This window comes from Prenolepis imparis, unplaced genomic scaffold (assembly GCF_030444845.1).
Source record: "Prenolepis imparis isolate NDT839.2.m4 unplaced genomic scaffold, iyPreImpa1.0 SCAF_7, whole genome shotgun sequence".
Taxonomy (NCBI): Eukaryota; Metazoa; Arthropoda; class Insecta; order Hymenoptera; family Formicidae; genus Prenolepis; species Prenolepis imparis.
The window spans coordinates 2,279,560-2,294,420 of NW_028141165.1; the positions used below are offsets into that span (position 1 = coordinate 2,279,560).

Genomic DNA, 14,861 nt, shown 5'->3' on the forward strand with positions numbered 1-14,861 from the left:
ATATATATATATATATTGAGCGTTCCATCATATCTATTCTCTTTTATCTTTTAAAATATATGAGATATAGGTTAGCATATATATTGTAAAAAGATTATTTTTATACCAAACAAATATATGATGAGCCTATACAAATTCGTCTAGTTTTTTCTCATTGAAATTTAAATATGTATTTCACATTGAGAGCCTTACTATAAGATCTTATTCAAAATATTTACTAATTAATTAATAACTGTATTATAATTCGAATAATAGATATAAAATTGAGAATAAAATTTTTTGTTTTAATTTTATTACTGCATACTTACAATAATGAAAATTCCATTTTGTGATGCACACTTTAAAACATACAAAATTCACTGGGCAATCAATTAAGCATAACTTTATGGCGATCGAATTAATACGTTTTTTATTTGAACCAAGATTTTATATTAATTAACGCAATTAGTTACGATTGGCAAGTGCAGAGGCAGTGTTGCCAATTTCAGGTCGCGCAACCATAGAATAAATAATATATAATATTAGAGCGCGTGTCGATGTGCGCGGCGCGTTCGACTTTCGACTTTCGACTGAATCGATTTAACCTTCAAGTGGCGCTGCGTCGCCTGCGTCGACGGTCGGAATTCGGTGCGCGGAGTGGGGGCAGCGTGGTGGGGGCCGGGCGGCTGGGTGGCGCGCGCATCCCCCCACCACCCAGCCCCCACTCCGCGCACCGAATTCCGACGCCGCGTGACGCCGCGCCACTTGAAGGTTAAATCGATTCAGTCGAAAGTCGAAAGTCGAACGCGCCGCGCACATCGACACGCGCTCTAATATTATATATTCTATGGTTGTGCGACCTGAAATTGGCAACACTGTGCAGAGGTCGTTTTCGTCGTTTCTATTGGTCAAAATCTGACCGAAGGAACGCTCGGGCTTGGACTTGCTCGGGCTCGGGCTCGGACTCTTCTTGTAGGTCTTTCGCTGAAAATGGTGAGGATGAATTTATATCATTTTAAATCGCTTTATTTCGCAGTCATCTTAATAATCAACTGATTTATCGTTGTGGAAAAGATGTCCTGAATTTTAATAGAATCGACATAACTGAATAGTATTAGTCGAGAAAAATCTTGATATTTTTGTCGATACCATCACGATATCAAAGTTATAGGTTATGACAATGTTTTTATACAAACACGTTTAAATCATTGTAGAATACATTTTTCCCTTATTCGTTTATTATTAAAGAAATAAATTTCTGTCCATCATCTCGTTCGTCATTCGTATTTTTTTTTAAGTTAAATTTCGACATCGAGTGCAAATTGCAGATTATAAACTGTGCGTTTCTCTTTGATGTTCACAGACGAAGGGTACATCCAGTTTTGGTAAGCGGCGTAATAAGACGCACACATTGTGCAGGAGATGTGGACGTAGTTCTTATCACATCCAAAAGTCGCAATGTGCTCAGTGTGGTTACCCAGCTAAAAAAATGCGTTCGTGTAAGTATAAATTTACATAGAGAACTGTTTGTTATGTGCATTCGGATATTGAACATATTTAATGCATTCAATGACATTAATTGAATCAGTGATATTAATTGAATCCTTAATGGACGACTTTGCAGACAACTGGTCGGTCAAAGCAAAGAGGAGGAAGACCACTGGTACTGGCCGTATGCGTTATCTTAAGATTGTTCGCCGCAAATTCAAGTGAGTCATACTGATTAAATTATTAAAGCCCAAACAATAATTACTGAATATTAAAATAATTAAAGAAGATTACATTTTTTGTAGAAGTTGTTGGGCTATTTTCTGTTTTGTTATTTTCTAATCGTAGCTAAATGGGAAATATGTTCTGTATTATTTAATTTATAATAATTGGTGTATATTTGAGTATATATTTATAATTATTTTGTATATATCTGTAGGAATGGATTCAGGGAAGGTTTGCCAAAACCCAAAGCTGTTGCGGCTAAGTAATTCACGAATATCCCTAATTAAGTTGTAAAATTTCGGCCACCAATAAAAAAATGTTTTAAATGCAATTGCATTATTATCTCAATGAAAATTCCTTGTAATTATATCAATGGATAGAATGGATTGTTGCATTTATCAGTAAAACGTTTAGTTCCATGAGATATTCGTAATTACAATGTTATTGCAAATCCTGCATTAGTATTAAATCTCGAATTTTATGAGCTCTTTTATTATATCATCTAAATTTTCGACTCTCTGTAGATCTTATACAAATGAAATTTGAGAAATTCTATATATGCTAATAATGTTATATTTGAATAAGACGTAGCTTAAGAGTATATATATACATAGAAAAAGAGAGGCTGTTGTTATCATAGTTCCGTTTTTCTATATCAATGCATCGAGTAGCGTTTATAAACACATGAGATGAGCTTCTGATAAGTCTGTATCTTTGTGTGTTATATCATATCTGACAAGAGAGAAAATTTGAAGAAATGCGCGATCGGGAAGAGATAAAGCGCGTCGTTTGTACTGCGCAACCTCTGCGGAATTTTTAATTGCCGCGACGTCCCATATATTTAACGGACTCGCGACCTCGCTAAACAGTACAGTTGGATGCACGATGATAACTCGGGTGATCGGTGCAACTTCATCGTGCATCTAGGGGCGTCCGCCGACAGCACTGCACCTGAAGACGATTAATCTTCAGTCAGCCAGTCCGAGAGTTATGCCACGCAATAGTATCCAGCGAAGATTCTGTCTTCACAAGCACCGAAGAATTAAGAAGAACCGCTCGATTAAATAGCAATAAATTTAAAAAAAAAAAGGAAAACGAAAGTAATCAAGGATCGAGCGTTGTCCTATCGATGCGTTATTTCTGTAACGTATATGGCAACTCGAAAAAAATTAATTCGATTCAGAGAACAGAGGTTTCAAATAATATTTCCTTTTACATACATATAATCCCTAAAGAATATTTAATTACAGAAGTTTTACGTTTTGAACAGTCCGATTATCTGTTATAATAACGAAAAAGCAATTAAGTTTACACAGCAAATTACAGAGACTTTTATAACATACAATTCTTTACAAATGGGTATTTTCCGTCAGCTATTGTTTGGTAAGTTATTATATATATAATAATGTTATTATATAAATGTGTATTTTTATTAGTATAAATTTATAATTTTGCATTAAAAAAAAATATAGTGTAGCTATTTTTTAATCGTTTTATATATCTCGCACTATCTAGGTAAATATCTGTTAATAACCAATACCGTGAGTTGCGGCTTAATGATGGCAGCAGGAGATGTAATCCAACAGCGCAGTGAACATTGGAAAAAGTATTCTCAGAAATACTTTCCAACTAGAGTAATGGCAGCTTCGCCGGAGGACGAAGAGACGACGGCAATTTCCAGCACGTTTGCGTACGGACACGATTACGCGAGGACCAGGAACATGACAGTTGTCGGGCTGATTCAAGGCCCGTTTCATCATTGGTTCTACACGATCTTAGACAGAGTTTTGCCGGGCAGAAGCGCAAAATCGATAATTAAGAAGATGCTTCTCGATCAATCGATCGCGAGTCCTACGTGCTTAACAATATTCTTCGTCGGCCTCGGAATTCTGGAGCATCGCAAAATCGAGGAGATCTGCAAGGAGCTGAGACTGAAGTTCTACGACACGTGGAAAGTATGTAAAAGGAAACTGCCTGTGTGTTTTAATAAATATTTTAATAATTTCATTAAAAAAAGAGCCAATATATCTATAATTATTAAATAATAATTAAAATGGGGAAATCATTACTAAAAATATTTTCTTATACGTAATAATGTGTATATAAGTAATTTTGAAATACTGTGTGTTATCTGTGTTAAAAGGTTGACTGTTGTTTTTGGCCTCCTACACAATGCATCAACTTTCTCTTTGTGCCCTTGCGTTATCGAGTACTTTACACGAATGCTATGACGATGGTCTATGATATTTTTTTATCTTATATGAAATATGTAAGTTTTTCTTTTCTTTGTACATGCTTTTCTTTATCGTGATATTATGGAAATTGTAAAAAAAATTATATATTCTCATTTCATGTATAGGATGCTCATTTTGAACGATAAGAGAAAGAAAAATCTCATGAGGCTAGTCTGAACGAAGAAAGTAATAGTTGCGAAGCATGTGTTATAAATGTATAAATGTTTATTATTATTAATTATAATACGTAACAATATATATGCAATAAAATGTTTATCAAAAAAAGTTTCCAAGTAAGATTGCTGTATCTTCCCGTTTCGATTCCTTATCGCACGATCCGGCATCTATTGTCTGTTGATTTTTACGAAATGATAAATATCTATTAGTTCCTGTTTGTATTTATTTGATGCGATATGTGTAAAAAACTATCGATAACAACGCGGATAATAATGAAAAAAAATATCAATGTACTTAATTACAATTGTATTATAATTAATATTGTAGCGTGGTAATATTTTTCTGTTCATAAGAAATAGTAATTCAATTTTTTTATTATCAATAACAAACTTAAATTAAATATAACTATATTTTATTGAAATGCTTAGGCTTTTTGTTTCATTCGAACAAGTTTATTATTTCATGGCATTGTTATATAGGTTTACATCTGAATAAATTGGAAAGTTTCTTTTTCTTGCCAAAATATATGCATGCGTCAGCATAAATAAATCATAAATTATTTGTGCGAAAAAATGCGGCGACATATTGCGAAATATAGCGGTAACTAATTAATTAATTGTTAAGAACCGAAATTGGCTCATTAGACACGATGCGCATCCCAAAACAATCTACGACGATATTATTGCTACCTTATCATCGCGCACAATAATCATTGAGTTTATTTATTTGCTCGACAGCTTTTGTTTGGCATTTGGCGACAGCGGGATTATAGTCTCTCTAACCAGCCAGACGCCGTCACAAACACAAACACGATTAATGGACATAAATACAAACACACAAATAAATTCAACGTCGCACAAGACAAACAATCTATGGAAATATGCGATTCGATAACAATAAATTGCTCGTATCACTTTTTTGCATCTCTCCCTCTCTCTGTTTCTTTCATTAATGAGAACGCGATAAGAATAATGACCCGGTAAGGAAAAAATCGTTGACACGATTAATTAAATCGCGACATTCAGTGTAACATGTAACATTTTTAATATGTAATTCTCAACGTGCAAAACAACGTTATTCGTAGACTGACTGTGTGTTAGCGAATAACAAAATATTTCGAAGGTACATAAAAGATTTCTAAAATAAAATTTAAAATAAAATTTTTGCGATATTTGAAAATTTTATAAAAAATGTTGTTAAATTTTTCAGAAAATGTGCATATAAAATCAAGAGTATCTAATATTTTTTATTTTCGAATAGACTTTTATAACTTACTACTATTGTATATATGAATATGTGTAAAAAAAGAACGATTATTTGCGAAATTTGCAACTATCCTTGCATTTTTTTTTATAAATCTGATTATGTCATATTGTTTATTTAGTATTTTTTCAAATAGAAAAGATTACTGCACATGTAAGATTTATATGTACTTGTCCTATATAATCTCTTTTATTGTTGTTAGGTACCTTCGCTTATCTTACTTCATCTTCCACGATGCAATTTTAGTCGTAGTTTCTTTTATACTTTGATAGATTATCAGTGCGATATACAATCGATAATGCAATGGAAATTTTTCAATTCTCATTCTCGAGATAATAATCTTCCTCGTGTATCAATATACATATGTAATATATCCTTTCTTTGTATTATGTCAGTGACCTTTGGCCGCGAAATTCGGTTGCAACATAAATGACGAAATGCTAATCGGAATCCCGATAAGAGACTTATTCACCGATCTTATCGATGATTCTATTTATCTTTTTCTTTATTTATTAAATTTCTCATTCTTTAATCATATCATGCAAATATGTATCTGACGATCATTTGAATGGATAAAAGTGTTACCAAATGCATCGATAACAAATCGAGAATTTATAGGAGTACGTCTATAAAAATTTGCATTATTCTTATTATGTATACTTTCATATATTCACGATATAATATTAATAATAATAATAATCATAGTATCATTATAATCCCTTACATAATGAAATAATAATATTATAACAATATAATAATAACTACAATATATTAATATAATAATATATATTTAAAGAAGATTTAGACAAGATTGAATAATATATTTTATTATAATTTCTGAAAAAAATACAGCCGCATTTAAAAGCGTAATAATAATCCCCTTCCCCGCTCGATTCAAATCTATTTTTCTAATATCTAAAGCGTGCTGCGCCAAAGTATAGTCACCTATGCGCGTTCGCGCATAATAATGCAAAGTAACCTGTTGCGCATTGTCGAACCTAAACGCGTATCGCACGTGTTCAAGTGACTCTGACTCTCCGCGTTTAAATTTTTTCCCCCGTTTCTCATCTCGCCGGATTCGCATCCTCGTCGACGTGTATGAAATATACCGCGAGAAAAAAATTCTCTCATTCGATATTGAAAACTCTCGCGGACTCGAAGGCGCGTCGCGCGTTTGAATTTTCCCGCCCGCGGTCCGATTCCGCGACGTTCCATTTTGACAGGACGCGAGCGCGTGGAATGACGTGGATCGCGGAACGCCCGGCCCCCGACGATTTACAATCATAAACTACACACGGGTTCGCTCCGTGCGTATGTGTGCACGTACACGTATACGCGTATAGACATGTGTGGTACGTACTTATCCGCGGGAGCGTGGTTTTATTATGATTTTTGAGCGCCAGGTGGCCGACGTTTTTGTAGTCGATTTGCCGCTGTCGGCGGCGCGGCAAATGCACGACTCCCTCAGCGCCATTACATCGATAAATGTCACCGTGAGCGTGAACGCCGTCGAGAGAGAGACCGCCGCCGAGTTTACCCTTCGCCCGAGTCGCGACCCTCCCCCTTCTCGTCGTCGTCGTCGTCGTCGTCATCGTCGTCGTCGTCGCTCGCAATCACCCCTGGAGGAAGAACCACGACCGAGACGCCGGCGATGTCGACCAAGCGGAAGAGCACGTCGGGCGGCAAGTCCAAGAACCGTCCCAAGTCGCGCAAAGTCGAGTACGACGAGGAGGACATTTCGAGCGAGCACGAATCGGAGGTCGACGACGCCGAGGCCGGCTCCAACGTCGACGGCGAGGACGCCGTCCCCGAGGACACCCTCGCCGATGTGTCCAGTATACCGGAGTTGCCGGCCCCGGAGGTGAGAGTGAGAGAATCGCCTCTTCTCTTGTGCCTTTTTGTGAGATTTTCTATAGGCGCCTCCCACCTGGCGACGCGACGCGGAAAGCGGTTCGCGTTACTTCGAACGGCAATTAATTGCGTTACGAGTTCATTTATTGTCGACTCTTTGAGAATTATCGAAAATTATTCAAGTAGAATAATTCATATGTAGTTATATCGAAGGGGCAATGCTTGATATTTTAGAATTGCATTGATTGTCAAAGTTGAGAATTTTATAAATTCTTCGGAATTGTTTACTTTGTAAGCTGCAAGAGGAAAAGATGTTTAATTAGCATATAATTTTTGCAAATTGCAAGTTAAACAGACCAGATGCATTCTTGTGTTTTATATAAATTTCGTTTAGGTATTATTAATATATAAAAACTTGTGTTATTAAATCACTTATACAAAAGTGTATATATATATATATTTGATAAAATGTCTGCTAAATGTATATCCGCAAAAATAACTAAATCTATTTTCTTATTAGGGTGGCTGGGGCAAGCCTGGAACATTGCTCATGTGTGGCCTTACTAATTGGGAAATGGCTGGTCGCAAAGCACCGCCTAAAGGAGTAAAGGCGAATGTAGGACGCAGCCTGTGGACGCCGCATACCTTCAAAAACTTGAATAACACAAGAGTCCGACTGATTGCATCTGGTCCTGCCGCTTCCCACAGCATTATTGTTACCGAGGACGACAAATGCTTGGCCTTTGGTAGAAATAATAAAGGTAAATTTTACAATGCTATAAAAATAATTAGATCTAGATGCATACATTTTATTTAAAATTTTACATTCAGTATATTAAAAACAGTCTAAATTTGACATACGTCAAACATCCAATTGTACTTTGCTTACACATGTTATAACAATAATTTATAATAGGTCAATTGGGCGTCGGGGATATGAAACGTCGCGACGAGCCAACCGAGGTCGAAGCCTTAAAGGGACACACAGTTATAGGGGCGTCATGCGGTCGCAATCATACCTTATTTTTGACGAGCCGAGGTATAGTTTTCGCGGCTGGCGACAATAAACTGGGTCAATGCGGAGTCGGCAAAAATGACGCCTGTATCGTGACCGCCAGCAAGGTGAAGTATTCCGGACCGCCGATAGTGAAAGTGGGATGCGGCGCGGAGTTTTCGATGATCCTGGACATCAAGGGCGGCCTGCACTCGTTTGGATGCCCGGAGTACGGCGCCCTGGGCCACAACACGGACGGCAAATACTTTGTCACGAACACCAAGATGGCATTTCATTACGAAAAAATGCCTAAGCGTATCGTTTTGTACATCGAGAGAGGCAAGGACGGCCACGCGATACCGTTGGATCGCGTCGAGATCACGGACTTTAGCTGCGGACATTATCACACCGTCGCCACCGACAGCAAGAATCGCGCGTTCTCCTGGGGATTCGGCGGGATCGGCCGTCTCGGCCACAACGAGCAACGCGACGAGATGGTACCGCGTCTGATCAAGTTTCTGGAGCCGCCCAGTCGCGGTGTCCGCGCGGTTTATTGCGGTAGCACGTACAGCATCGCGATCAACGTGCACGGCTCCGCCCTGATGTTCGGCCAGACCAAGCGCACGGGTGAGGCCAACATGTATCCCAAACCCATTCAGGATTTATCCGGCTGGGAGATTCGATGCGTCGGTTGCTCGCAAACCAGCGTGGTGGTCGCGGCCGATGATTCCGTTATCGCATGGGGCGCCAGTCCTACATTCGGAGAATTGGTAAGGTTCAAATACTTAGAGGATATCTTTAGAATTATATATTCAAATTGCATAAGCGAGAATATTCTCTAATTGTTTCCCGATATAATTTACGACTCGTTGTTTCCTAGGGTTTCGGTGAAATGCGAAAGTCATCGACGACCCCGATGGAAGTGAAAGCCTTGGAAGGTTTATACGTTACCGCTGTCACATGCGGTTTATCTCATACGCTTATGATCTGCCGAGACGATGCCGAGGAGGAAAGGGCCAAGATTAATAAGCTGGAGGTGTACTCTGTTTAAGGTATGAAAAGTGTATTTGCGCAAACGAATTTCTATTCGCAACACTATACAGATGAATCGAATCGAAAGGAAGGATTCTCGTTTTCAACGAGAATCACAGCCACCGCTGTGACCACTTTTAACGGAGTATTCGGGAATGATAACAGTAGATCGCCAGACGAAACGTCCAGGAAAGATATACATATAGGATTAGCTATTACTCTACTTTGTACTTCCAGTTTTTACTTAACGCGCGCGAATGAAAGTCGATCTGTGTGTAACATTTGAGACCCATTCTGTTAGCAGCTCAGGATATAGACCAAACAAGATAGATGCAAAAAGATATATTTTGATACGTTGCTATTTTATTGAAGTTTGTCGTAATTTTCACCAGAATGGAAATAGTTATTTGTATGAAGAAGCTAGGGAAGAGAACATTGGAAAGAGAACGTTATAGAATTTAGCAGTGACTGCCTTTACTTTTATCGATTTGCCTTTCTTAATCGATATTCAAATAGTTTATATCATTGATTCATCACAGTAGTACCTGAATCATTACATCTGCAGGAATCGTTTTTACAAACCATGTACAAGAATAATCCTTGTACATAATAACGCGAGTGAGCTATAATCCACGTAGATAATATTTTAACAAATCTATATGAATTTTACATCTTTTATATGTATTTCGTTAAAATTTCAGGAAAATAATTTAATAATTTTCTTTTCTTTATGTAAAACGTCATTTATACGAAGGTACATGTATCATTTAATTTTATTAATAATAATAAATTTTATATGTAATCTATTATAATAATAGATTCTATATATAATTATATATATAATCTATTATTAAAAAATATTAATTTTAACGAACGTTTTGTATGTTATAAAGTGATACAAGAGAGCTGTGGAAGTTTCTTTTGCTGTATTAAGTAACGAATTCAGGCGATTGACATATATGTATCTCGCATTTTAGGATATTGTTTTGTTCAAGATAAGTCGTATAACACACATTTCTTGTATACCACATTGTCGTAGAAAACGCGTTTGGTCGAGTACACACTAAGAAATTAAACGAATCAGAAAGTGCGTTCAGTACCTTCTTGTACCAATGAACTTGCAACACCGATCACTGCCAGACTGTATTAAGAATATCTTTCATTGTGATGCCAGACCAGATTCATTCCATTCCGTTCCACGTAATACTCTCGTGCGATCTTCGCATTGAAATATTGTTCTGATAAACTTGCGATAAATGTACAAGTCCAAATACGAAATAAACAAATTTTTTAAGAAATTGTCTTCTTTAGCAACTTTTAGAAGAAATGTTTGTTCAACAATCTTTAACAATTTTCAAAACAGCTGTTAAAATTTTTTTTTTTTTTTTTTTTTTTTTTTTTTCACTGCTCAATATCATTTTTTTTTGTACATTTATTTTGCTCGCACCGATATTGGCACTCTTGTACATTTCCAACAACGCTCTTTAATGCGATGCAATTTTTGTCGCTCTAAACACACGTCGCAAATGATATCTTTCATGGCAGCTTCATTTAGGCGTCTAATGGCATCTTCTTCTTCGCGTTTACGTTTTTCCTAATTAATGTAAATGTAATGAATTAAAAGCTTTCTCAAAATTATATCGGTAATGTTAAATTATTAATGTTAAGTATCTATTTTTTTACCACAAGTCTTCGATCCATTATTATCGTAGCAGAAGCGACAAATTGTTGAGCATTATGTACTTCCTCTTCTGGAACATTACCATATTTCCAACGTAACAATTGTTGAACTATATAATGAATAGGATCTGAAGGCTGATATCTTAAAGCTCTACCTATTGCCCACGATAGTGGCACCATCACATTTTGTCTATGAATTATTAATTCATCACACATATTGTATTTTAAATTATATTTTAAATTTATTTATTATATTTTAGATTTTTATCATTTATTTTAAAAGATTACAAAATACCTTAAATAATCATTTCTCTTCAGAGTTTCATCATCCTCTCCCCTTGGCAATAAATTCAAATAACAGGTGCAAGCGGCAGAATTGTATTGTGTAATGGAAGGAACACTCAATAAAGGAGCTGCTTTATTTAGGCAAGAAGAAAACGACTTTAACGAAGGACTATTGGATGCGGTGTCAAATGCTGTTTGTGTTTCCAGGGGAATAGAATGCGATTCCAATATAGTCAGATTGCATTCGCACAATATTTCCTGTAAATTATTTTAACTTTTGATATATGTATTATTTTTATGTGTATGCAATACGTTTTATATTCTTTGAAATCACTTAGGAAAGGATACCTCAGTTACTTGTAAAACTTTCTTTTCTTTGTATTCGTCATATCCGAGATCAATTAGCATATTTTCAACCTCGTCATTAATTCCATTCTCTTTTACATAATAAAGAGTATCTTCATCTATTCCAAGCTCTTTTAAGAAACTTATCATTGTTGGTGTAACCGGCTTGGATTTCCCCGTCCAGCTCAAGATTCCTGGGACATCAATGCCGCTTGATAAAAGTTGATACAATATATTTTTATCCTGAGACACTAGCCCGCACATAATGATATTCCAACATTGAGTTTCAGTTAATCCAGTAACAACCAGATTCCAAATCAGTTTCTCGTCAAGTTTGTTTTTCGTCCCTGTATCTTTTGTCTCTACTCCAAAATCTTGAAAATATTTCAGTTCTTCAGAAGTGAGACTAAGAAGACCGTATTTGATTGCCTTTATAATGCTGTGCGGCGACATGCCTAAAATTTATCGTTCAATGTGCAAAATAATGAAGAAATGAAAAATATCAAAGGAAAAAGACGTCGCAATACCTTTTTCTTTCAGTTTCAGTAAGACAGACTCGTTATATATTCCACTGTGAATAATAAAGTTTAACAATTTATTAAACGATACATTATATTGCGCATTGGTATACACAGGTAAAGATTTAATTTTGTCACGTTGTACAAGTTTGTCTTTGAGCAAACTGAGCAACTTCTCCTTGCTCCATTTACCATGAATAAACATCCCTTTATTTGTTAATTTTATATGCAGTTTCGTTTCATGCAATGTGTCTTCATCTATTATATTTTGTGAATCTGACATTTTTAGAAAGATGTGGGTCAAATAAAAATATAAGTTTGAATCATTTTATAAAGATATCGTATCTATATCAAATGTCAAAATATGAGCTAATTATTTAGGCAATTGTTATAAATTGGTGTGTGATAGAAATTTGTTTTTTATATTAAAACAATGATATATACAACACATATCCAGAAAATTTTTTATTTACAAACAGAGAATAAATTATAGAATTAATGTATCAATTTATATATAATATCACCATCATGCAATTATATAATGAAATTTTTATGAAGTACTCCCATTTTTCAGAACAGTATATATTTATAACGAGATTATAATCTAAAAATTAGCACAATATAGATGTAGTAACAAAGCAGGATTTTTAAATACATTTTTACAGTATAATACATGTTTTTCAAATGTAACAATATGCGTCAAGCGCACGTACTGTGCACAATATAAAACGGTAAACACAACTAAAGATGATAAAAATTGTCGAGTTTTACTTGTACAAAAATGTGATTAACAGAATATTTATGGAATATATATAACACAAAGTTTCATTAAATTTTTTACACCATAGATTTTTACACCAGATTCAAGATTTAGTTTCTGACAATAGTCTGTGTGAGTATGTGAATGTAAGTGTAAGTGCATCTTACAAAACTATTTTTTAATAAGCTTTGTAAGATTCAAGTGTATAGCACATATGAAGCGATGATATACCATGTGATCTCTTCCGCATTGTTTCTCTGAATTTAATTTTTTGTGCAGTCTCATTCTTAACACATTATACATTTGTTGTAACAAACATATGCACTTTCTCATAACACCACGATTACAGCAAACTGCAATAACAATTTGAGGCTGTATCTTGCGGTGATTGATCGCCAACTGTCAACTGCATTCCTCTTTTTCCCATTCGATGCCTTGGACCACCCATGTTGCCGTTGTCATATAATCGTGTAGAGTAAGTATCCCAAAGGCCAGGTGTTTGTATTATCTGTACCCATACAATATTACATTGTGTAATTAATAAAACTATATAATTGTATTTTTTTCTTTTTCAGTAAATAGGTTCTAACCTTTTGTACAAGTTCTTCGAAGCAGCACTTCACGCCACCCGCTGTTTTTGCACTACTCTCGATATACAAGGTCTGATGCCTTCTGGCAAACTGCAGACCTTCTTCGGTGCTCACTTCCCTATGTGGCAGATCTATTTTATTACCTACTACCATCTTGACGATATCCGTTCTATTGCAGTACGTATTCAATTCGTTAAGCCATGTCTCTAATTTTACAAAAGTATTTCGATCCGTAACATCGTACATTAAAATAGCACCCTGACCATCTCTGTAGTAACTGGGTGTCAAAGTGCGGAATCGTTCTTGGCCTGCGGTATCCTGTAAAAGCAAAAATAACACGCTTCAGTTAAATCCAAGATATACGCAATACGAAGCATAGATTACATTATCTTTCCTCCGCGAAAAATAATGCAATAACAAACCCAAATTGCAAGTTTCACAGTATTGCCATCGATGACTATGTGCTTGGTTTTGTAATCCATTCCGACTGTGCTTTGCATGTTCTCGCAGAATTCATCCTCGGTGAATCTCAGGAGTATGCTGGAAATAATAATCGCCCTTGATTAATCTCGAGTAACGGCGTAAAAAAAGCGGAACGAAGAAGAACGCGTTTTGTTATAGATACCTCGACTTTCCCACATTAGATTCACCTATCATGAGAATTTTCAGTATCGTTAGAACATCCTCCTGATCCATAATGACGCAATTACCGATTCCCTCTCGACGATATTAAAGCTGGGAAAACACTTTGGACAGAATACAATTTTTTCTCCTCTTTAACCAACGTCGTCAATTTACATTCATTGACACTGAGTGAGTGATTCAGATTCAGTGCACTCGCTATCAACAAAAAATACGTTGTGAAGCATGATAGGCGCACGAATCTGCAGGAATACGATGACCGGAGCATCGCGAGGGGAGGGAGTGGGGGAAACAATTTTCCTCGGAGTCTGACAGGTGGCGCTGCCATTCTCCTAAATTGCGGGAAACATCGATATCGAGAGACTCGTGGAAATCTTCCATTTAATTTGCAAGTTTCGTTAATTAACGGTGAAGCATACGTTATTAAAGGTAACGAGAAGTTCGCAATAATATATTATATCGATATTAATGATATATTAAAGAGAGAATAACGATTATAGGTGCAATTGGAGTTTTCACTTTCTTTAGCAAATGAATTCATTATCGAACAATCGCGTCATACGTAATAATCGTCATAATTGTTAATTATAGTCGATAAGAGTTCGCAATTACGCGAAATCGGCTCTATAGTTTCCAATAATTGGCAACTTATGTCGATCTTAATTAATAATCGCGCATAAGTTTATCGCGAGTGCGAAGGGAGAGGGAAGGGTGAAGATGAAGAAGAGGGGGTAGGGGGGGGGCACGCGACCATGCGAGAGCGAATTTTTGTCACTATCCTCCGCGGGTAGTGCTGGC

The 14,861-nt window shown here is 36.1% G+C and overlaps 5 protein-coding genes across 5 annotated transcripts; 3 read left to right on the forward strand and 2 right to left on the reverse strand.

Annotated features, from left to right (window-relative positions):
* The first annotated feature begins 815 nt into the window (after window positions 1–815).
* Window positions 816–2,023, forward strand: Rpl37-1 (ribosomal protein L37-1). The gene is made up of 4 exons (XM_083042239.1): window positions 816–972; window positions 1,343–1,478; window positions 1,604–1,688; window positions 1,907–2,023. The coding sequence occupies exons 1-4, from the start codon at window positions 970–972 to the stop codon at window positions 1,956–1,958; spliced, it is 276 nt and encodes a 91-aa protein (XP_082898365.1). The 5' UTR covers window positions 816–969; the 3' UTR covers window positions 1,959–2,023.
* A 402-nt stretch (window positions 2,024–2,425) lies between these two features.
* LOC145938533 (mpv17-like protein 2) lies at window positions 2,426–4,208 on the forward strand. The gene is made up of 4 exons (XM_083042238.1): window positions 2,426–3,075; window positions 3,208–3,647; window positions 3,836–3,961; window positions 4,052–4,208. Exons 1-4 carry the CDS (start codon window positions 3,048–3,050, stop codon window positions 4,070–4,072), a joined length of 615 nt encoding a protein of 204 aa, XP_082898364.1. The 5' UTR covers window positions 2,426–3,047; the 3' UTR covers window positions 4,073–4,208.
* A 2,511-nt stretch (window positions 4,209–6,719) lies between these two features.
* LOC145938526 (protein RCC2 homolog) lies at window positions 6,720–10,657 on the forward strand. The gene is made up of 4 exons (XM_083042229.1): window positions 6,720–7,227; window positions 7,738–7,978; window positions 8,134–8,981; window positions 9,092–10,657. The coding sequence occupies exons 1-4, from the start codon at window positions 7,018–7,020 to the stop codon at window positions 9,260–9,262; spliced, it is 1,470 nt and encodes a 489-aa protein (XP_082898355.1). The 5' UTR covers window positions 6,720–7,017; the 3' UTR covers window positions 9,263–10,657.
* On the reverse strand, window positions 10,656–12,401 carry LOC145938527 (uncharacterized). The gene is made up of 5 exons (XM_083042230.1): window positions 12,081–12,401; window positions 11,557–12,008; window positions 11,219–11,466; window positions 10,927–11,113; window positions 10,656–10,837 (listed from the first exon to the last, which is right to left on the reverse strand). Exons 1-5 carry the CDS (start codon window positions 12,352–12,354, stop codon window positions 10,676–10,678), a joined length of 1,323 nt encoding a protein of 440 aa, XP_082898356.1. The 5' UTR covers window positions 12,355–12,401; the 3' UTR covers window positions 10,656–10,675.
* Window positions 12,402–12,512: 111 nt separating this feature from the next.
* On the reverse strand, window positions 12,513–14,353 carry LOC145938927 (ras-related protein Rab-18). The gene is made up of 4 exons (XM_083042836.1): window positions 14,047–14,353; window positions 13,844–13,961; window positions 13,422–13,739; window positions 12,513–13,339 (listed from the first exon to the last, which is right to left on the reverse strand). The coding sequence occupies exons 1-4, from the start codon at window positions 14,115–14,117 to the stop codon at window positions 13,175–13,177; spliced, it is 672 nt and encodes a 223-aa protein (XP_082898962.1). The 5' UTR covers window positions 14,118–14,353; the 3' UTR covers window positions 12,513–13,174.
* Between the last annotated feature and the right edge of the window lie 508 nt (window positions 14,354–14,861).